This window comes from Camelina sativa, chromosome 4 (genome assembly GCF_030686135.1).
Source record: "Camelina sativa cultivar CO46 ecotype springtype chromosome 4, ASM3068613v1".
NCBI classification, from domain to species: Eukaryota; Viridiplantae; Streptophyta; class Magnoliopsida; order Brassicales; family Brassicaceae; genus Camelina; species Camelina sativa.
Window position 1 is genome coordinate 18,854,703 of NC_141883.1, and position 22,073 is coordinate 18,876,775.

Below are 22,073 nucleotides of genomic sequence, written 5' to 3' on the forward strand. Positions count from 1 at the left end.
AAACTCGAAATCCCACTTCGTCCTAACGATATTGTGTTCTCCGTGCAGTCATGTGATTATTTTTTCTTTTTTGAGTTGAGCACTTGAGCTACAATGACAAATCTCTTGTCGTCCCAAAAACGTTTTGACCGGTGTCAAAGTTTCACGTGTCTTTTGGTTCCCAGAGTTGGAAACATGGAGTCGATACGTCATCAACCCCAAAACTCTTGCCTCGAACACGTGCATAGTTAAATATGCTATTGACTAATGGATTATTGCGATACATGAGCACTAATCGTAATGTTTAATTCATGAATGTCACTTTCACATGTGTTCATAAACAAAATCTCAAGTGTTGACAAATATATTTTATGTTGTCTATTCTCAACATTAACTTTTCGAGCGGAAACTATAAGATTTTAGTAGCGCATCAAAAAAATTCGTTTTACGTTGAACAAAACTCGTATGTTTCAAAAACAAAAAAATCACTAAACTAAATCTCCTACGTTATATGTTAATGGGATTTAAAAATATATATATTTCTCTTAATTAATATTTTAGAAAATAACTAAACATTACAGTCCTAAGTCCTAACTCCTAACAATACTAATTTATATGATTAAGTTTTGATATACTTTCAAATCGCTCAACACTTTAAAATCTCATAAACGTAATTAAAAGTTTAAGTAGGTAGGTGCACCAGCCAATTCCACTTGCATCTATCTCGTCTCCTTTTGTGTCTATTTAAATATAATAATATATAGACTATTTTTGTAAAGTGAAAGATTGAACATTTATAATACCCATAAACAAGTAGAGAGGTAAGTAAGTAGTGGTATTGGTTCTGCTGCCAAAGAACAACATGGATATGCTTACCACCATTCTCAATCTTCTTGTTCCTCCTCTTACTATCATCTTTCTCTTCCTTTTTTATCCATTTTATCTTTTGGTCAAACTTGTGCGTTGTCTTCATAAGTACCTTCGCTTCGAAAACGTAGGCGGAAAAGTAGTTCTCATCACCGGAGCTTCTTCTGGCATCGGAGAGGTTAGTTAGCTTTGAATGCTATATGGCCTTTTGTTAACATATGTTCAATTCGTTTTCTTTTATTTTTGCGTTAAGTGAGTTTCTATTTATTTTTATTGACCAATACCAAGTCATTTACGATTAGTAGTCGAGAAGACATAATTTTGTAGAACTTTTGCAAAAAATTCTACATGTATGCGGATTTAATTACTAATCTTTCGTAATCATGTGTGCTGTTGGATAATCATCTATTTGAACTCCATGAATACGGATATAACAATATTTTATTTTTTTCTAAAAAAACTAATCCATATCTTATGAACGATATATTGCTATTTCAATTATATGTGTATATATGTGTGTATATGTATAATAAAGAATCCCACGTGAATTGGTGAATATGTTCATGGTTTTGTTTTCGAGGTCCTATATTGTCGTGGAGTCTCTTGAAACTATATGTGTACTAAAAGACATAGATAATTTATTTGATTATATAGCTAGATTATCAGTAGTGAGCTGTCAGTCGCTACATGTGATAATTCTAAAGCATCATATATTATAAATTTATAATACATTTGAATACAGTAAATTCATTCCACATAAATTGATATGATATATATTAGTTGAGATTATTTATGTTTGTTTTGTTGGTTGGTAAAAAAAAAAAAAAAAACTAAAGCATGTGGCATACGAGTACGCAAAGAAAGGAGCATGTTTAGCTCTTGTTGCTCGAAGAAAGGATCGTCTAGAGATAGTAGCAGAAACATCACGCCAATTAGGATCGGGTGATGTCATTATCATACCTGGTGATGTTGCTAAGGTTGAGGACTGCAAGAAGTTCATCGATGAGACGGTTCATCACTTCGGAAAACGTACGTATACTTTAGTTCCACTTTGTTACATACAAATCCAAACTAAGTTATAATTAACTTTTAATATGTATACAACATAAATAATAATGAAACTGTATATATATATATATATATATATATATTCTTCTAATCAAGTTATCATATTTGGACAGTTGACCACCTGATCAACAATGCTGGTGTATTTCAAACTGTTCTTTTCGAAGATTTCACTCAAATTCAAGATGCTAATCCTATAATGGTAAGTTTCCTAACAAAACTTATATTGATGGGTAATCCATAGATTATCAATTTCTTTAAACACAAAATCAATAATCAAACTCTATATTGACTACTTTATCTAATTTGTGTGTATACACACTAAGGACATCAACTTTTGGGGCACAACACATATCACTTATTTTGCAATTCCTCATCTCCGAAAGAGCAAAGGAAAAATCATTGTGATTGCCTCAGGTTCAGCAAATATACCTTTGCCATTGGCAAGCATCTATTCAGTAAGATGCTCTTTAAATAGCACAAACGATTTTTTTTTTTTTTAACTTAGTATTGATGTTACTTGGTTACTTTCGTAGGCAAGCAAAGCAGCCTTATTAAGATTCTTTGAGACATTAAGAATAGAGCTCAGTCCGGATATCAAAATAACAATTGTTCTTCCAGGAGTTGTATCAACAGATATGACCACTCCTCACTGTTTAGAAAAGGTAAGTAAGAAAACACTTGTACATGAATCTATACCATAATATACATGTGATACTTTATTAATTATGTCTTTTTGTTTGCTTTCTTGAAAAATATAGTATGGTTCAGATTTTCTTCTATCAGAATCAGTGAGTAAATGCGCAAAATCAATCTTCCGAGGCATTGGCAGAGGAGAGACATACATAGAGGAGCCATCTTGGATGAAATGGGTGTTTGTAATGAAAAATGTATGTCCAGAAATCGTTGACTACGTACTCAACTATCTATTTGTTAGTTATCTCAAACCTTATTTCAAGCGTGATTGATCATACTTCCAAATCTCTAGTCTTAAATTATGTGTTGCAATGATTGTTATTATTCAATAAAACGTGTCACTTTGAGTCATTTTGATATAAAATTGCATTCAAATTTATTGACGAACGAACAACTTTACACTGCCATACACAACTGCCCGATGTAAAAACTGGTTCAAAAGTTGATCATATAGATGATGCATCTGAATGTTGAATCTAAATGAAGAAACGAACATGACCTCATTTCGATAGGTGAAGCTTGTAGTTCCTTGTTTTAATCCACCAATCATAGATAATAACCAAAAAAATGTATGAAACTGTGAGTGGTCACTCTGTGATGTAGAGTGGCCAGCTGAATCCAGAACCAAGTGAAGGTAAAATAAAGATCTAATCCTACTGCTACTTAAAATTAACAGTCTTATATCTGGTTCTTTATACTACCATCATATATCTATCTACTTCAGTTGATTCTTTCCTGTAGATAGGTGTTCAGTGCTGATCATATTGACACTCTTGAGGAGGAAACTCCTAAACGGTGTAGCAATTATCATGTCCTGTAGTAGAAGAAGGATAACAAAATAGCGTGTTGTGATCTTGTACGACTCAAAATCTATTTGCGCAGTACATTGTCAACAAACCTTCAACTCAAAACAATCTTAGTTCTACTTCCGTTTACCTCATTGAAGATAATCTTTACTCTTTAATGTAACAAAACGAAATTATGTATGAAATCAAGATCTTGAAATGGTTCATTAAGGTCTCTTAATAGATGAAAATAATATGATTGACAAAACCACCTCAGAACTATCAAAAGCCAAGACATATGGTTGCGCTAACCAGAAACAAAAATGTAGGACCAGAAACGACGAGATACATTCTTTCTTGAAGCGGTTTTTAGAACAAGTAATCGTCTAAGAGTCAGCAATAGTGACCTCGACCTCGACACCAGGTTCAATTGTGATCGAAGTGATTTGCTTAACCACGTCAGGGGAGCTGAAGAGGTCTATCACCCTCTTGTGAACCCTAAGTTCAAACCTGTCCCAAGTGTTGGTTCCTGATACAAAAACCCACCATGAATCAGTTCCAAGATTTTCAAAAATTAGAAAACGGCAAATAGCTCTATAGCATTTCCCTAAGAGCTAAGACCAGCTATCATCAAGCCAATCATGTAGCAGTAGAGGTCAGGTCATGATGTGAGAGTTTGTTTACCTTCACCACAAGGTGCCTTTCTGGTGGTGATCTTAAGAACCTTAGTGGGCATTCTCACTGGTCCCTTAACTCTAAGTCTCTTGTCCTTAGCTCCACGGACCAAGTCAGTGCACACTAATCAAACAAACGCAACAGAGACTAATTCAATCAAACAAATGCATCAGAGAGACTATTCAGTATTAGATCCTCTTAAAGCTCTTTGAATCTTGCAACATTTTGGGATCGATTTATCTACATTTCTAAACACTGAACCAAAAAAACGAATCTATATACCAAAACTCAAAATTCTCTAGGACTAGAGACAGCTCAAAGGATGCATAAGGAAGCGAAAAAGATGAAACCTTTCTCCAAGTTCTTGACATTCTTGGAAGAGAGAGTGATTCTGATCTTATGAACCTGCTCGAGGGGTTCCTCCAAACCAGCTTTCGTGGGTTTCATCGCTTGATACGCCATGTTTTTGTTACAATCACTCTGCAGAACCCACAGATATATATATATATATATATATATATATATAAGTAACAGATTCAATCAACACAGAACTAAAACAAATCTCCCAACATCTTATGTTCTGTGAACGGATTCAGATAGATAGAAAGATGAAGTAGAAGAACTATGAAATTTTACCGTTTTGGCCGGAGAGGATTTTGTTTTTCGCCGTTCAGTTTAATCTGCAACTGCTGCGGAGGGGCGTTGAGAGAGAAGAGAAGACCTTTATTATCTAGGGTTTTTATTTCAATGTTTTCATTTTTTTTCTCCAATGTTCTGAAACGCTGTCGTTTTGTTGCCGGACCAAAATTGTTTTGTTTGGTTTTTTGAATCTAGGCCTGTCCAAACATGCTAAACCTGTTCTGTTCGGCCCGCTCTTCATTTTTTTTAATACCTTTATACAGTTAATAACAACTCCAAAAATGTTTGGTACAAATGATTTCTTCATACAAAGGGGAATGGTTATATTCAGAATATATTAGTGGGATTGATTTGTGTTTATGATAGCAAACGTTTCAAAGTTGTGAAACTAGAGTATTCTCGATGTTTTGGCGGTGATACGAATGAGTAGGAAATGGGTCGTGTTTGCGTCGTGCCAAGCAGTTTATTTACAAGGAAGAGTTGTAGCGGATCGAGAGGGTGCAACATGAAGCTTGAAAATGTTTCCATAGCAAGTGGATCATGGCTTGGAATAGAAATTTGATGAATGTGAGTTTTCACATGCTAAGAAGAAAGTGAATGAGAGTAGACCCACCCTCGATAATCATAAGGAGGACTATATGTGAGGAAAATATATGCCACGATTTTAAGACAAGGACTTGAGTAAAATGTGGCGACCAAGGAGATTCGATAAAATTGAAGTCATTGTCTGTCTAATTATCATACCCAAAAAAAAAAAAAAAAAAAAAAAGTAAACGAATCCCCATCTCAAATCCAACAAAAATCCGAGCTAAAGCTCAAAGCTTCAACTACCTTTCACATCCAAACTTAAATCCTAGAAATTATTGGCATGGTCGGTATGAAGTTATCTGATGCCTAAACCGTACCAAAAAAAAAGATGTAGTCCCCTATTAATAGCTAATTTTCTCTAAGAGATTAGCTTTTATTCTCTACAAAGTTTAAAATGAATTTATTCTACTTCCTACATGACGTATGTAATTACCTAGTTTAACATTGACAATTTGACATGCATGTGATAAATAATGCGATCAAACTTCCTAGTCCAAAAACATAAAAATAAAATAATGCGATCAATACTCACGACCACGTGAACATGTGGCAGTGGCCTCCATATGTACCGTTCGAGTTATGTCAAATATGAAAAAACACAATATTTATGCAGAAAAAGGGTACTAAAGTGATATTTATTTTGTTGTCGACTGAATATAAAAAAAAATGAGATAGATAAGATAAGAATTGAGTTTTTGATATATCAGTTTCGAATCTATATAGCCGGGTATGGTATGGGCAGTATGGAAGTTAGTAACCCCAGAACTTTATGGATCGCATTTACGCATCACACTCATATAAAACAATGTTATTTTCCTCTCACTAATCTCTGAGGGAAGGGTATTCAATGGATAGAGTCGCAATGGTTTCAGGATAAAGCTAAACAATTCTGCGCTTTGAAAGAATTGATCCCTGACTTAGACCAACAAGGCGGCTCTTCCACTATGGCTAGAACCACTAACCCACCATCTCGTGGTTAATGTCGAGTATAATGTTAAGAGTTGAGTTTTTTATATATCAACAACAAAGTGATATATGTCGGCCGTATGGTAATTTCGTGACCTAAAAAACTTATGGATCACAATTGACGCATCACGTGCATATAACTATCGTTGTCTTCTCCTAATTTTGACGTGCCTTTGGTACGAAAAGCGAACCAAGAAATTTTAAGAGACGTTTGTTTAATAAAGCAACGTTAAATTGCTAATACCATGAAAAAACATTCTTCCAATTTTTAAACGGAATGTGAAACTCCAAAATTTTGACAATTGAAAGAGAGTATTGAGACAAGTGTGAAAGATCTTAATTGAAAGAGGATTGAAAGGAAGTGTGAGTTGACCAAAAAATGGGTAAGTGTGAAACTCTTTAAAATTTTGAAAAAAGAGCACTGAGATATCAGATAAGTGCATGTGAAACCAAGTCCCAGCTCCCAAACTTAGTTTATTTAATTTGGTATATGTATAGTGTGTGTATATTTAACAAATTTTGAAGAAGTTCATATCTTTGGCCGACAGTCTTTGTGAGAGCCCACCCGAAGCAATAGTTATCTTATGTAGTTTACCTTAAAAAAAGATTGTATAGTAATAATGAGATACATTTAATTAGTCGCCAAATGAACATTATTCTTATATGTGAATTTGTTAACATCGCCTCTATGATTCTATGTTATTTTATAATTTAATTTGTGCATCTTTTTGTGAATAATGGATACATTAGTCGTCTAATTTGGTTACATAGCATCTATTTGGACGTGGACCAGACTAATTAGAATTGTACCCTATTGTTGCAATTAGAATGTTCAGGTTCAAATCCACTCTCCATTTCTTATGTATTAGTATATTATTAGTCGCCCAATCCAATTTCTCTCTTTCTTGTTAGTTGCCTAATGAATATAAAATACTTTGATATATTGAAGTAAAGGAGAAAGATAAACGTACTTTGCGTGATAGTACCATTAATATATCGCCTTACATGGGATCCCATCATCCTTACATATTTGTGACTAATGATGATAATGTTATTCATATATTTACAATAACAAACAACAATACAAAATATAAAACTATGTTCACACGACAAGTCCATTCTGATGAAATTTTACGGAAAGGCCTATAAATTGTTTTGTTCATTCGCATGTTACTTTTGGTACTGAGAAAATATATAAATATAATTGCCATAGTACATATTCTGGTTAATTCCAACTAATAATCGACCCCAGTTGGAAAAAAATAACCGAACCAAGAGTCAAGGTCAAGCCTATTAATTATACTAATATTATAAACCCTACGAAAAACCAAACGTACACCAAAGAGTACGAACTAATAAACCTCTATAAAATCTCAAAACCAACTCCCTTACTTCTCCACAATCAAATTATCTAAATCAAAAACACTTCAAACACAATGGCAAAACAAATATTCCACGCTCTCTTTCTAACCCTCTTATCCACGACAATGCTCACCGCGTCCTCAGCCCCCGTAGCCGCAGGAGCTTCGAAACGCGCAATAAACTTCGTACAAGCCTCTTGCAAAGCCACCACATACCCAACCGTATGCGTCAACTCTCTCTCCGTTTACGCCAACTCCATACAAACAAGCCCTCGACGTCTAGCTGAAACCGCACTCACCGTGACCGTGAGCCAGGCCCAATCCACAAAGCTCTTCGTCTCCCGCTTGGCCCGTTTCAAGGGTCTCAAGAAACGAGAGGTTCAAGCCATTAGGGACTGCCTTGAGGAGATCAATGACACCGTTGACCGTTTGACCAAGTCGATCCAAGAAATGAAGATGTGTGGTAGTGCTAAAGGTCGTGACCAGTTCTGGTTCCACATGAGCAATGCTCAGACTTGGACCAGCGCTGCTTTGACTAATGCCAACACTTGCTCCGATGGGTTCGCGGGTCGAATCATGGATGGCCGGATCAAGAACTCGGTCCGGTCCAGGATCGTGAATTTGGGTAGAGGAACTAGCAACGCCTTAGCCTTGATCAATGCCTTTGCTCAAAAATACTAAATAAATTACTACTTTTTTTCTTTGTTTCTTAATTATGTAATTTGAGCTACGAATATATGTGGAAGCTTGAGGGAATCTTGATTCTTGAATTGTTTCGTGCAAATCCTTAGTTTTTCTGGATATATAAACTTTTGATTTTTGTTATGTCGTTTGATATTTTAGCGTCCAGCGATCTAAAACTGCGTTTTAGCTGACATTTCTAGTGGTTGAAGAACAATTTACGTTGATCTTAAATTACCATTCACGTTAAAGTGAGTCGTTGACGCCGACACATTCGTTGAAGTTTGGGACGGTGTTGCGTTTTTGAGTGTAGATCTCACTCTATTAGAATATTTCAACTACTATTATACCCTTCTATATTAGAAAAACTACTCATCAACCTGTCTTTAAATCCTCTCACATATATTCACATGTTTCTACTGGACCATCGCAACCATATAACGTCATCTCCGCCGCTTATTTTCTCAGAACTTTTTTTTTCTTTCCTTTTTTAATCTCAGAATTATCTTCCCATTTGACAAACAAAAGATTTATAGTGAAGATGGATCATAATTAAATTGCACGATGTGTTTATGAGTTTGTAGAATGTCAATAGGTTTATATTAATATAGTCAAAATAATTTTATGTGAGAAAATTTTGTTAAGGTATAGAGAACAACACACGAATAAACCACTTCGAACGTGGCATGGCAAGCAAACACTTTTATTCAATTTTATATAAAACTTTCGTTTCTTACAAGACTAGAAATTAAGCTCACTCTCATATTTATCTAACACAAAACCATGTGTAAATCTAAAAGAGTTAAACATACTCATCTTCTAAGCTTTTTATGATTGTTTGAAGGTTACAAATCTCACAACTTTTATCCCACGAGTACTAGCTCTTTTTGCGGCTAGCCCTAGTCTATTTATGCCCACACAAACAATCTCTAACCTAAATCTTTGTGCATCCTAACAAAAAGGAAATATTCTTTATTCCAAGAATATTTCTCTCCTTATCTTCTCTAATCAAATATATTTTAAATATATTCGAGTATATCTTGATCTCTTCTTTCTTCCTTATCACGCATCTTGTCATCGCGTCCCACAATCCTTCTCCACATCAGCACTTTATGTCACATCATCATATCAGAACTCTGAGATCCTTTCACAGCGGCTTGTCACATTCAGAGCTCTGATACACTTTCAAATTTGTTTATATATTATGGTAAATTTTACTTCCCCTTTAATTTTTTTTATTAAAAAGAAAAACTCTATTAAAAATGGAATTTGTTTAAATTTCGAGTGTTTTACGACTTAAGATCAAACATGATTTTTTAACCAACATAGTCATTATATATCATGATTCCAATTTTATCAGAAATAATAACGACACAACATATGAACATTTTCTTTTGAATCAATGACTATTGCCCATTCTTCGCCCTTATATATTATTAAGTTAAACAGAATGGCCAATCAATTTATAGTGTTTTACACTAAATATTTTTTTCGTATCATATATGTTGCCGCCTCACCGGTAAAAGCCGCACGACCCTTAAAAGAACATGACACAAAGATAAACAAAACACAAAAAAATGACCACAAAAAAAAAAAAACTTTCGCTAAAATTTTTAAAATATTGTAGATGGATAATAATCATTGAAAGTAATTAAACTTAAATAAGTTAAGAATAAGAGATATACAATAAATAAAATAATTTATGAAAGTACAATAAACTGGAACAAGATACGGTATTAAATTCATGGCCAATCATTTTCTAGTGTTTTACAATAATGGAGAAAAAAATCAAAGGTTTTTAAATACAGAATGAGCAAAGAATCTGGATTAGTGTAAAACAATATCCTATTAAATCAGAAATAAATTTGGAATAATATTGATATTAATAAAATCATTTCAAATGGAATTGAATCAATTTTGGTTGAATATGATACGAATATTGAATACATACAACTATATATATTTATATGTATACATGTTCTTTGCAAATTTTAGAACATCTCATTATATTTCAAGTCCTGTATTATCACAGATGAAGAAATTCTTTCAAGTCTTGTTTGCCATTCTCACTATTTACATCCTTCTTGTGCAAGGTACATTTGTATAATTATTTAGAATCAATTACAAATATCATATTATATCTTAATAGTACGAAACTATCTTATGTAAAATATATTACATAATCTCGCTGGAAACACATGATGGAATATGTCGAAATTTATGGGTAAAAAATATGATGTAATCGCATATCAAAAAAAATGTAAAATAACTCATAAAAACAGTAGTCAATCCACTTATTGTTAATCACTTATGAGTTGTAAGTGCTTAATCTAACTATACTTTTCATTTAAGAATAGTTAATGAATCAAATTATATTATTTTTAAATGTACATAAATACTAAGATTCTATGGTTTTTATATTACAGGGAAAGGAGCATCACTGAATGCGATGACACATTGTCATAAGATTTTTTCAAATAAACAAGGGACATGTCCTATTGAAGAATGTAAGTCTGTGTGTACAAGAACGTGGAAAGGAACCGGTATTTGTGAGCAAGTAAATACAAAAGGAGACATGAAATGTTATTGCATATACCTTTGCCCTGAAAAACCAATGCTTTAGCATTGTATAATATTGGCACAGTTATGGTGGACCTAAAATTTGAAAAGTCTTAACAGTTAATAATATTTTAATTTTTCTAGTGTTTAGATGTTATTATATATTTTTATAATTTAAACATTCATAATATTTTATAAATTTTAAAATATTTTTTATATTCGATAAAATTATTAGTTCAACTAAAGAACTAAAAAAAATGTTTTTGAACGCCTGATAAATCAAGCTGTTTGCTCACCCAGATCTGAAATCCTTTTAGTCATGTTTTGAGTAGACTCGCAAGCGTTGGCCAAATTTTAAACCAATGTGGAACATTGAAGACATTTTGTTTCGCTCATCTATTTTGTGTAATATAATTTTGTTTACAAAAATTTGAATAACAATATATGCAGAAAATTAAAATATTTTTATTAATTATATGTATATGTATGATAATTCAAAATACTTAAAACATAAAATCCAACAAAGATGATAGAAGAATATAAATTTTAATCTTATCCAAATCTTTCAAATATAATAACTAAAAAATTAATGCACGCATAAGTAAATTGACTATTTTTCTCTAACTGGATATTTTTTTGCTCTTTTCAATACAATAATATCAATATAGCATCATATGTAATATTTTACATTTTAAAGATTATTTATTTTTTGTTTATTCAAAAAAGGTTATTTATTTTTTAAAATTTTCCTAATTAGTATATATATGTGAAAAAATCTGGATTAATTTAAAACAACATAACTATTTTATATCTACATCAGAGGAAAGGATTAAGTGACTGTGGTCATACAAAAGGTAAAGGTGGTGGAATACTCAGCTGATGACATGGGACTAGGGAAAACCCTTCAGATAACTAAATCTGCACTTTTTTACTTTTTTTGTTTTTCTTATCTTTTTAAATCAGAATAAAATCTGGATTATTTGAAACAAGATCTCTTTAAATTAAATTTGGTTGAATTAGATATCCATGATTGTTGAATAGATAAAAAATAAAACTATATATAAAAGTAACATGTTCTTTGTAAAATTTTAAACAACTCCAATTCATTTATAGTGTCGAAGATGAAGAAACTTTTTCAAGTCTTCTTGACCGTACTAACTATCTACATCCTTCTTGTGCAAGGTTTGTATAAACATTCAAAATAAATTTATTATATATAATCATTATAAAAGAAATTGATTATGATTATCATGTTTTTGTTTAAAATATCAATTAAATTATCTCATATATAATATGTATCAAAATTATCAATTAAATTATCTCATATAAAATATGTATCAAAGTTATTATTTTTAGTATAAAATTCTATGATACTGATTTACTTCTTTTCTGTCAAATCGATACCAAAACTAAAGAAATTTCAGTTTTTTCACTAATAAGCGAGGTGACTAATACTTTTTTATGTGTTAGCTGATTAAAGGGAAACTTGTCTTCGAACTATGATATTATGTTAGGAATATGGATTTTCAACTCAAAATTGTTGACAATAAATAAATTGGCTTATGTCCTTTAATAATAGTAAAATCACTTCAATATGGTATTCGTGTTAGGGAGAGAGAGTTGATGGGTTTTTTCCATATTAATAGCTAAAAGTGCTATTATCTCGAAAGAGAGTGTATGAAAATCTTACATCAACTATATGCGAAAATATATAACTAGTATAAAAGTATATTGACCACTTCATGCATTGCCTATTAGTATTGAGTTTAAAACTTATAATCTAACTAGCTACTAGTATACATTTTTTTAAACATAATCACTCAAGCAAAGATAATATATTTGATTTATAAAAAATAATATTGAGAATTTAAGATTTTATGTTTTATATGTTACAGTAATAGGAGCGTCACCAAATGACACAACATATTCAAATAAAAAATTGACATGCTCGCTCGAAAAATGTAATACTATGTGTACCAAAACGTGGAAAGGATCAGTCGGTCTTTGCGAGAAAGTAAGCGCAAAAGGAGACATGAAGTGCTACTGCATATATAAGACCAATGCCTGAGAAATATGTTATATAGGAATAACTGTGGTTAAATATATTATTATTTAAAATAAAACTCAAATAGTAATGCATTATAATAAAAAGATCCATGCTGATGCTAGTGTGAGTGTCGTTAACAAATTATAAGTGTAACGTCTCCATCATTTTTAAAGCCGAAATCGGACTTCATATGTTGCTTATGGTTTTATGATATTCTTAGAGTCTTGAAGGGTTTTGTTTACAACTCTTGCCTTATTCCATTCCAATGTCTAGAGTAGAGATGTCAAAATAGTTCCACATTTGTGAGTCAACTCAACCAAACCTAAACCATGAACGTATTGAGTTAGGAATTTGGGTTTTAATGAGTTAACGGAACAAGAAAGGTTGATGATTTTAATGAGTTTGGTTAAAAAGAACTGATGACTGATGAGTTCACAAAACCAAAGCAGCACAAATTAATCAATTGTTAAAAGTTAAAACTTAAAACCATACCAAACCGAAAATAATCTCAACTGAATGTGTGTAAACCGATATTAACAAATCCAAACGGGCTGAAATGTCAGCTGCACTTACTTCACCTCACCCTAATTTTGGCTGTGTAATCACTACTTCCTCTGGTAAAGTAGATGGAGAAGGATATCTCTACGCTCAAGGCACTAAACCGGGAGAAGCGTTGGCCGTTGAAGCTGTTGGAGAGTTTTGTAGAGGCTCCACGGCTTATTTAAACATGGAGCCTGGTGATTGTCATGGCGACCATGCTGCTTTATCTGCTCTTGTTCAGGTTTTGCTTTTGATGAGTATAATTCCAATGATATGTAATAACTGATAAGTGATGAGCTTGTGAACCCTTGGAATCAGAATGCGGTGAGCAAAATTTCTCATGGATGCAAGTTGTCGTATACTTTGCGGGCAAGAAAAAATTTGGGAGTGAGAAGAATCCCAGTCAAACGAAGACATAAAGATTTCCACCAAGTATAAACCACGACCTGATTTGGTGCAAGCTTGTCAAAGATATGGTATGTTTCTCAATTCTCCAAGTTTCAGAGTTTGTAAAGATATTAGTCGTCTCCGACTAGGAAAAGAATCAATTGTTGACCAAGGCGTGAAGCGAGGGACTCATCTCGTTAGTTATGCTTTTCAACCACATGATCATATTACCTATCGTAGTCATGATGATCAGATTGTGTTGGAAGATCTGAGAACTTCAAATGAGTTTACTAAAGCTGCTAAGGAGTTGGAACATGACTACATGAGAGTAGTACAGGTTGGGTTCCAAGGAACAAGTGATGGCGTAGATAAGGACAGATTCGTTGCTCCACAGTTGGAATGTTCTGTGTTTTCGTGGGGTTCATATAGATGCCTGGGAAATGGGTCATGTTATCATGAGGAATTCGCTCCTCATTTTGAGTTGTATGTGTGGGATGGATCTGGGCCAGGTTGCGATCTACAAGAATTCGGACATATCAATAAAGTCAAAGGAAGGTCAAGGTACTTTACTTTTTCATGATTACACTATGTTGCTCGCAAAAGCTGATGATGTTAATCAAATATTGGTGGAAGTTAGTACAAGTGAGAAACAAAGTAGTTCGTCTTGGATTGGTTGTGTGTGGGATCCAGGTGGGACGTGGTTTGTGAAAGTTCAAGTAAGTTGGTTAGGAACTTATTTTCTTGAGTATAAGAAAAAAATGGGGCTAGTCGTAAGTCATGGTTTAGAAGTGCAAGGCTGGTCTTGTTTGCCGAAACAAGGATTGTTATGACAAGAAGATATAGTGAGAGCACTTAAAAGACTTATGAACGACTTAGTATGAGTCAGTTCCATGGAATTGCAGAACCCATGAGGAAGTTAAAAAAGCTAGATAGTGAGAATAAATGGAAGTCTTAGCCTCACTGCTACATAACAAACATCGTTTGTCACTTTATCTTGAGGACAAGATTGAACTTTCAGGGGCGAGTAGTAGAAGGTGTGGATGGTTGGTCTTTGATAGAGGGAAATAGGATAGAATCTCAGATGGTATTAGGGTGTTGAGCTTAATACAGAATAATCATATATTAGATGGATATTACAGAAATGATAAAGATCCTAAGCTAACGGGGAGGAATCACAAGATCAGTTTTCAGATAGCAAGTAAAAGATGAAAAGAGAATCAAATTTAAATTTTAAACAAATATTGCCTTTAATTGTTTTTTATAATCTTAAATAGAATCATGAATTAAATATATTAATAATGGTTTTAACAATAAATGTGATGGTATGCCGGTAAATAAATCTAATTTGAGGATTTATTTTATAAAACTGCTGCAATTATGCTAGTATATATTACTCCAAATTTTTTTCACATTTATACTATTAATTGGAAAACTTTTAAAAAATAAAATAATCTTTAATCGAAATAAAATCTGGAGTAATTTAAAACAAGATCTCTTTAAATGAAAAGATTTATTAAATTGGATTGAATTAGATACCCATGACTGTTGAATAGATATAGCTATATATATAAGTAAATCGTTCTTTGTAAATTTTAAAACAACTCCAATTCATTTATGGTATCTAGATGAAGAAACATTTTCAATTCTTGTTAACCATACTAAGTACTGTATCTACATCCTTCTTGTGCAAGGTTTGTATAAACATTCATAATTATTCTATTATATTTATAATCATTATAAAAGAAACTGATTATGATTACCATATTATTTGATTAACATATCAATTAAATTTTCTCATATAAAATATGTATCAAAATTATTATTTTTAGTCTAAATTCTGTATATTGATTTTACTTCTTTTCTGTCATATCGATACCAAAATAAAAGATTATTTCCGTTTTTTCACCTAACATTCTCCACTTTATGTTATAGAGAGATAAGTGAGGTGATTAATACATTTTTAATGTGTTAGCTAAAGGGCAATTTGTCTTCTAAGTTCTAACTATGATACTATATTAGGAATATGAATTTCCAACTCAAAATAGTTGACAATAAATAAATTGGCTCATGTCCTTTATATAATAGTGACCACTTCATGCATTGCCTATTAGTATTGAGTTAAAACTTAAAATCTAACTCGTATACATTTTTAAAAACATAATCAATGAAGCAAAGATAATATATTTGATTTATAAAAACAGAATATTGAGATTCTATATTTTGTATGTTACAGTAATAGGAGCGTCACTGAATGACACAACATATTGTTATAAAATCTTTTCAAATAAAGACTTGACATGTTCTATCGAAGAATGTAAATCTGTTTGTACTAAGACGTGGAAAGGAGTTGGTATTTGCGAGAAAGTAAGCGCAAAAGGAGACATGAAGTGCTACTGCCTGTATAATTGCCCTAGAAGACCAGTGCCTTAGCAATATGTTATGTAGGAGCAAATGTGATCTCATAGACCTAATGAGTACAGATACCTTTATGACTTTATCACTAGTCGTTAAATTTATTATTATTCAATATAAAACTCAAAATAATAATGCATTATAATAAAATGATCCATGCTAGTGTGAGTGTCATTAACAAATTATAAGTGTAACGTCTCCACCATTTTCAAAGCCGAAATCGGACTTCATATGTTGCTTATGGTTTGATGATATTCTTAGAGTCTTGAAGGTAGTCCTGGGCAATCGGCAGAATCCGATTAAACCAAACCGGACAAACCGATTGTTTCGGTTATCGGCGCCCGATTTGTAAAGAGAGAGAAACCGATCGGCAAAATTAATTTGAGAATTCGGTTAATGGTTCGGTTCGGTTCGGCAAAGCATAACCGATTGGTTTTACATAAACCGAAATATATATAGGATTAAATTTTCATTAACCTTAATCTCCTTCATTTTTTCTTCCTGCGGCTGCTTCTTTACCGAGCAAAGAGTTCTCTCTACGAAAAAATGGTGAAAGCTAAGCCTTTGAATCCGAGAAGACTCAATCACTAATCATCATCATTACGTATCTCATCCATCATCATCTTCTACAACTCGTCTCTTGTTGTCAATCACACTCATAAGAAGAATCCCTTTTGTCTGACTTCGTTAAACTCTAATGGCTAATTTCCTACTGGTAAGCTGTTCTTTTTTCTTCTTCTTTCAAAGTCAAAACCTGGCCCTAACTTTGTTCAAGTCGATTGCTTTGTTGTTCTTCTTCTGTTTTTTATCTCTTTTCTTTATTCTTCTGGATTTTTGCGGATGTATTAGTTCAAATCTTAATCCTAATTAGATTCGTTTTGTTTTGTTTATTTCTGCATCTGTTTACCTTGATCTAATGATAAAATTGCTGAGTTTTGTAGATGGCTTCTGACGATAACAATGAGACAGAGAGTGAAGAACTTGAAAGCACAGACTTACGGCAGTTCACACGGCGGAACCAGCTAGAAACGATCGCTGGTTGCTAACAAAAAAAAACCCTAGATTTAGATGGATTTGGGCTTTGTTAGTGTAATTTGGTTTGGGCTTGGGATTTTATTAGGTTTGGCCTTTTAATTTTGTCAATTGGGTTGTTGTAATTGGGTTTTTGCCATGCAAATATTTTTTGGTATAAGAAGTAAACCTAACAAAAAACCGAATAAACTGAATAAGATAAAATCCGGTTCATCTTCGGAACATAAATTTTTGTCGATAACCGACCCGAACCGAAATTTATTTTGGCTCTATTCGGTGAGATTTTTTAGAAACCGAACTTTTGCAAAACCGAATAACCCCACCCAAATAAACCGTTTAAACCGAACGCCCAGGACTACTTGAAGGGTTTGTTTACAATTTTTGCGTTAATAATCCATTCCAATGTTTAGATATGTCAAAATAGTTCCAAATTTGGGAGTCAACTCAACCAAACCCAAACCAAGAACTTATTGAGTTATGAATCTGGTTTTAATGAGTTAACAGACCAAAAAGGTTGATGATTTTAATGAGTTTGGTTAAAAAGAACTATGACTGAACCGATGAGTTCACAAAAACCAAACCACCACAAATTAATCGATTAAAGTTAAAACATAAAACCATATCAAACCGATAATAATCTCAAATGAATGTGTAACCCGAGATTAACAAAACCAAACTCTCTCTCACGCATCTTACTTATCCCTAATCTTCGATCCAACGTAATCGATTTGCATCCCTCATCGTCGATCTCTCATCTTTGATCACTCTATCTAGCCCTGAGACTTCGGTTATTTCGGTGAATTCGGTTCAATTTTTTTCAATTTTTATGAGTTTTGAAAATCTTTCCGAATTTAAGTTATTTTGATTTGTTGGTTAATTCAGTTTAAAAATTGAAAACAGAAAATTAACCAATTTTATTAAACAATCTTGTTTTCGGTTTATTTAGGGATAATTTTGGTTTTTTCTTTTTCGGTTTTATTTCAAATTTTTCGGGTTTTTTTATTCGGTTAGTTCGATTATTTTAGGGATAAATTTCCGTTTTGTAGATTTAAAAAAAAAATTGGTTAGTCGATAACCGAACTGAAATAACCGAAATATTTTGTTTTTTTTTTTACTTTTTATTTTTTCTACCGATCTTTTCAGCTGCTATAACTGAAACCGAACCAAACACCCAAAATATCGGTTCGGTTTATCGCACTCACGGAGATGTGTAAAATGAACAGAATTTTGGCTATTGAGCCTAAGTGGGCTTCTTCCTTATGTGTCGTGAGCCCAAGTGACTACACCTCTGCTTCAGCTTTCTTTCTCTATCTCTGAAGTCTCAAGCCTCTCAACACTTCGTCCCTTCTCCCTTGTTTTGAATTTTCTTAGTTATGGAGATGAGGAAATGGATTTTCTAATGTGATTTCGTGTGAATCAGTCTCTGCATTTGGATTGATGTCACTCTAATGGTTTGAGGATCTCGCTCTCTCTCTCTCTCTCTCTCTCTCTCTCTCTCTCTCTCTCTCTCTCTCCCCGCCGACTTCGATTTCTTCAGTTTCTTATACCCTTTTTTCTCAGGTCAGCGAATTTGATAGATTTCGAGAATAGGGTTTATACGGGTTTCTGTTTTGATTCAGAGAACACGAGTAAAGTTTTGATCTTTTGTTTCTGGGTTTTACTTACGCTTTAGGGAACAAGACGAAAGATTTGATTTTGTTTAGAGCTCTGAGTGAGTTACATGATTTTGACATTTGGGACATTGCATATCTTTAAACCCTTCTCTTCTTTTCACAGATTAGGCCGATTGATTCCAATTATGGCTCTTTCATTACGAATTAGTTCGTCTCCCTTAATCTGCAGAGCCACTCTAGCTAACGGAGACAATGGTCGTAATCACCACGCGAAAGACGCCGCCTTTATCCGACGTGCTGCTGATTTGGCTGAAATGTCAGCTGGACTTACTTCACCTCACCCTAATTTCGGATGTGTAATCGCTACTTCCTCTGGTAAAGTCGCTGGAGAAGGATATCTCTACGCTCAAGGCACTAAACCGGCTGAAGCGTTGGCTGTTGAAGCTGCTGGAGAGTTTTGTAGAGGCTCCACGGCTTATTTAAACATGGAGCCTGGTGATTGTCACGGCGACCACGCTGCTGTATCTGCTCTTGTTCAGGTTTTGCTTCTGTGCATAAATCCAATGATATGTGATAAATGATGAACAATTTGATAAAGTTGTGTTTGAGTCGAAGAAATGCATTGTATAGATTAGGCAGGAATTGAACGAGTTGTTGTTGGAATAAGGCATCCTCTACAACATCTAAGAGGCTCTGCGATTCGTGAACTAAGGAGCCAAGGGATTGAAGTGAATGTTCTTGGAGAGGACTTTGAGAGTAAAGTTCTTGAGGTAATAATGTATATCTTTTTACTCTTCGATTTGAAGTAAATTGTTTTTATTTTGGTAACTAAATGTGAATATTCTTACAGGATGCTCGGAAAGCGTGTCTTCTTGTGAATGCTCCTTTGATTCATAGAGCTTGTTCTCGTGTTCCATTCTCTGTTCTTAAGTATGCCATGACTCTTGATGGTAATTATATCAACCTGCATTTTATATGTTAGTACTAGAATAGATGGAAGTTGGAGGGAGCTTAAGGTTTTTTTGGTGTATTGACAGGTAAGATTGCAGCAAGTAGTGGACATGCAGCATGGATAAGTAGTAAACTCTCTAGAACCCGAGTGTTTGAGTTGCGAGGAAGAAGTGATGCCGTGATAGTTGGAGGAAACACTGTACGCCAAGATGGTAGATATTTTTACCTCAAATCTTGAATCTTTATAGATGCCTAAAGCTGAATAAATAACAACAGAGTTGTACAATTTTTTTAACTGCAGATCCTCGATTGACTGCAAGACATGGACAGGGTCACACCCCTACGCGAATTGTGATGACTCAGAGTCTTGATCTTCCTGAGAAAGCCAATCTCTGGGATGTCTCGGAAGTGCCTACCATAATTGTTACACAAAGAGGTGCGAGAAGGAGTTTCCAGAAATTTCTTGCCTCCAAAGGTGTTGAAGTTGTGGAGTTTGACATGTTGAATCCAAGAGAAGTTATGGAGTATTTCCATCTTCGTGGGTATCTCTCGATTCTATGGGAGTGTGGAGGAACATTAGCTGCATCTGCTATATCATCCAGCGTCATCCACAAGGTACCCATTTTACTATCTTATGCTGTTCCTTGGCCAAATCTAATCTTCGACCTGTGAGATTTGTATTTATAGCTTGCTACTTATGAAGGTGTAACACTGTTATTCTTCTCTCAATGTAATTCGTTTTTCAGGTTGTAGCTTTCGTTGCCCCAAAAATTATCGGTGGGAGGAATGCGCCTTCTCCTGTTGGTGAACTTGGGATGGTAGAGATGACACAAGCATTGAATCTAATGGATGTTTGCTACGAGCAGGTAATATACTAATATTTACACTTCTTGACTTAACGTTAACCAATCTAGCCTCTTAGTACTATGGGTTAATTTAAATCCTTGAAAACTACAGGTTGGCCCCGACATGCTTGTCACCGGGTTTCTTCAACCCATACCAGACCTTATACCTGTTATCCCATCAGAGGACGCAACTGTTGAGATTGACCCCAGTGTTAACCCCTTTGAATCTAGTATCATATTCTTTTACAAAACATGGGACCTTTATGGAAGTTTCTCAAACTTTTCTCCGCATCCAATACGAATGCCCTGTGGCGAGGACAATGATGATTACATGACCTGGCCCAGTGTGGAGCATTACTATCAGGTACTACACAACGGTCCATGTGAAATAATATCTTGCTCTTTCATAATAACATAATCTCTAAATCCTTGTCCAAAAACCTGAAGGCAAACAAGTTTGTTGGGGTCGAAAATCCGATGGCACATGACTGCGTTGAGAAAATTAGAACAGCTAGAAGTCCAGAGGAGGCAGCTCTGATAGGCAGATCAACGCTGAGACAGAAACCTGAACTGGTATGAATATAAGTTGGTTGTCCAGTTTCGAGCATCAAAGCAGTTTTCACTCTTTCGTTGATCTCTTTAATGATTGTTTTTAGGTTCGGAATGACTGGGAAGATGTGAAGATAGAAGTAATGTACATGGCTCTAAAATGCAAGTTCTCGACTTATCCTCACTTGAAATCAATGCTGCTCTCAACTGCTGGTTCGGTTCTTGTGGAGTCTTCACCGCACGATCTATTCTGGGGAGGTGGCCGAGAAGGAGAAGGGCTCAACTATCTTGGTCGACTACTTATGCAACTTCGTTCAGAGTTTTTCGACGATTCCTCTGTTTCAGCTGAAAACACTTTTTTAGCCTGATGGATGATGATAGTCTTTCATATTTACTCCCAAAATGTCATCAATAAAAGTTTCAGTTTTGACATTTACATTGTTGTAATTTTTTAACGTATACAAACATCATTGTAAGTTTGTAACATTATGATAGTTTCTCTAGGCCGTTTGATTCACATTAACTCATATCGAGTATTTATAATGGTAACGGTGAATTTTTATTTGCTTTGTTTGGCTTTGAAACAAATCCAAATATTCAACAAGACCATTCAAACGTTAGTATTTGGTTCGGTTCGGACCGTATCAGTAACTCCAAGGCTTATATGAACACCTTCCCTAAAGAAGACACTAGGTGGTCACGACGCTTTGAGAAAAAACGGACACTAGGTGGTCAACAAAGACACTAGCTGGTGACAACGTCGGAACATAAAAGTAAACTCTAAAAGTTACATACTCACCGGAGATATTTAATATAAATATAAAACTATGTATAAT

The 22,073-nt window shown here is 33.9% G+C and overlaps 4 protein-coding genes and 4 long non-coding RNA genes across 11 annotated transcripts; 7 read left to right on the forward strand and 1 right to left on the reverse strand.

Annotated features, from left to right (window-relative positions):
- The first annotated feature begins 618 nt into the window (after window positions 1–618).
- Window positions 619–2,958, forward strand: LOC104780534 (11-beta-hydroxysteroid dehydrogenase-like 3). Of its 2 annotated transcripts, none has more exons than XR_015596832.1 (6): window positions 619–1,024; window positions 1,683–1,875; window positions 2,028–2,113; window positions 2,238–2,328; window positions 2,448–2,576; window positions 2,673–2,958. XR_015596832.1 is itself a non-coding variant. In XM_010505034.2 (6 exons), the coding sequence occupies exons 1-6, from the start codon at window positions 842–844 to the stop codon at window positions 2,877–2,879; spliced, it is 930 nt and encodes a 309-aa protein (XP_010503336.1). In that variant the 5' UTR covers window positions 619–841; the 3' UTR covers window positions 2,880–2,958. The 2 variants fall into 2 exon arrangements, 1 of the variants encoding a protein (XP_010503336.1); XM_010505034.2 differs by having other exon boundaries at window positions 2,238–2,369.
- A 654-nt stretch (window positions 2,959–3,612) lies between these two features.
- LOC104780535 (small ribosomal subunit protein uS10y) lies at window positions 3,613–4,848 on the reverse strand. The gene is made up of 4 exons (XM_010505035.2): window positions 4,704–4,848; window positions 4,418–4,547; window positions 4,077–4,190; window positions 3,613–3,921 (listed from the first exon to the last, which is right to left on the reverse strand). Exons 2-4 carry the CDS (start codon window positions 4,527–4,529, stop codon window positions 3,779–3,781), a joined length of 369 nt encoding a protein of 122 aa, XP_010503337.1. The 5' UTR covers window positions 4,530–4,547; window positions 4,704–4,848; the 3' UTR covers window positions 3,613–3,778.
- Window positions 4,849–7,609: 2,761 nt separating this feature from the next.
- Window positions 7,610–8,446, forward strand: LOC104780536 (pectinesterase inhibitor 11). Its single transcript, XM_010505036.3, has one exon. It carries the CDS (start codon window positions 7,697–7,699, stop codon window positions 8,300–8,302), a length of 606 nt encoding a protein of 201 aa, XP_010503338.2. The 5' UTR covers window positions 7,610–7,696; the 3' UTR covers window positions 8,303–8,446.
- A 1,734-nt stretch (window positions 8,447–10,180) lies between these two features.
- Window positions 10,181–11,089, forward strand: LOC147945953 (uncharacterized). The gene is made up of 2 exons (XR_015597419.1): window positions 10,181–10,395; window positions 10,729–11,089. It is a non-coding gene; the product is annotated as an uncharacterized LOC147945953 (long non-coding RNA).
- Window positions 11,090–11,913: 824 nt separating this feature from the next.
- LOC109132579 (uncharacterized) lies at window positions 11,914–13,049 on the forward strand. Its single transcript, XR_002037605.2, has 2 exons — window positions 11,914–12,043; window positions 12,757–13,049. It is a non-coding gene; the product is annotated as an uncharacterized LOC109132579 (long non-coding RNA).
- Window positions 13,050–15,413: 2,364 nt separating this feature from the next.
- LOC147945954 (uncharacterized) lies at window positions 15,414–16,435 on the forward strand. The gene is made up of 2 exons (XR_015597421.1): window positions 15,414–15,526; window positions 16,069–16,435. It is a non-coding gene; the product is annotated as an uncharacterized LOC147945954 (long non-coding RNA).
- A 28-nt stretch (window positions 16,436–16,463) lies between these two features.
- LOC147945955 (uncharacterized) lies at window positions 16,464–17,588 on the forward strand. Its single transcript, XR_015597420.1, has 2 exons — window positions 16,464–16,962; window positions 17,189–17,588. It is a non-coding gene; the product is annotated as an uncharacterized LOC147945955 (long non-coding RNA).
- Window positions 17,589–18,569: 981 nt separating this feature from the next.
- Window positions 18,570–21,799, forward strand: LOC104780538 (riboflavin biosynthesis protein PYRR, chloroplastic). Of its 3 annotated transcripts, none has more exons than XM_087511357.1 (10): window positions 18,570–18,839; window positions 19,056–19,431; window positions 19,523–19,662; window positions 19,743–19,842; window positions 19,930–20,055; window positions 20,145–20,458; window positions 20,590–20,709; window positions 20,801–21,052; window positions 21,136–21,261; window positions 21,345–21,799. In XM_087511357.1, the coding sequence occupies exons 4-10, from the start codon at window positions 19,830–19,832 to the stop codon at window positions 21,603–21,605; spliced, it is 1,212 nt and encodes a 403-aa protein (XP_087367483.1). In that variant the 5' UTR covers window positions 18,570–18,839; window positions 19,056–19,431; window positions 19,523–19,662; window positions 19,743–19,829; the 3' UTR covers window positions 21,606–21,799. The 3 variants fall into 3 exon arrangements, with proteins under 3 accessions (XP_087367483.1, XP_010503339.1, XP_019100198.1); XM_010505037.3 differs by having other exon boundaries at window positions 19,528–19,662; XM_019244653.2 differs by lacking the exon at window positions 18,570–18,839 and having other exon boundaries at window positions 18,852–19,431; window positions 19,528–19,662.
- The last annotated feature ends 274 nt before the right edge of the window (window positions 21,800–22,073 follow it).

Excerpts from the sequence above, each read along its gene's own strand:
- LOC104780534 (XM_010505034.2), top strand. The coding sequence starts at position 842 with ATGGATATGCTTACCACCATTCTCAATCTTCTTGTTCCTCCTCTTACT. Across the intron at positions 2,370-2,447 it reads CATTGGCAAGCATCTATTCA|GCAAGCAAAGCAGCCTTATT; the intron begins GTAAGATGCTCT and ends TTACTTTCGTAG. Across the intron at positions 2,577-2,672 it reads CTCCTCACTGTTTAGAAAAG|TATGGTTCAGATTTTCTTCT; the intron begins GTAAGTAAGAAA and ends TGAAAAATATAG.
- LOC104780535 (XM_010505035.2), bottom strand. The coding sequence starts at position 4,529 with ATGGCGTATCAAGCGATGAAACCCACGAAAGCTGGTTTGGAGGAACCC. Across the intron at positions 4,191-4,417 it reads TGTCAAGAACTTGGAGAAAG|TGTGCACTGACTTGGTCCGT; the intron begins GTTTCATCTTTT and ends TTGTTTGATTAG. Across the intron at positions 3,922-4,076 it reads AAAGGCACCTTGTGGTGAAG|GAACCAACACTTGGGACAGG; the intron begins GTAAACAAACTC and ends TTTTTGTATCAG.
- LOC104780536 (XM_010505036.3), top strand. The coding sequence starts at position 7,697 with ATGGCAAAACAAATATTCCACGCTCTCTTTCTAACCCTCTTATCCACG.
- LOC104780538 (XM_019244653.2), top strand. The coding sequence starts at position 19,000 with ATGATTTTGACATTTGGGACATTGCATATCTTTAAACCCTTCTCTTCT. Across the intron at positions 21,053-21,135 it reads GTGTGGAGCATTACTATCAG|GCAAACAAGTTTGTTGGGGT; the intron begins GTACTACACAAC and ends AAAAACCTGAAG. Across the intron at positions 21,262-21,344 it reads TGAGACAGAAACCTGAACTG|GTTCGGAATGACTGGGAAGA; the intron begins GTATGAATATAA and ends GATTGTTTTTAG.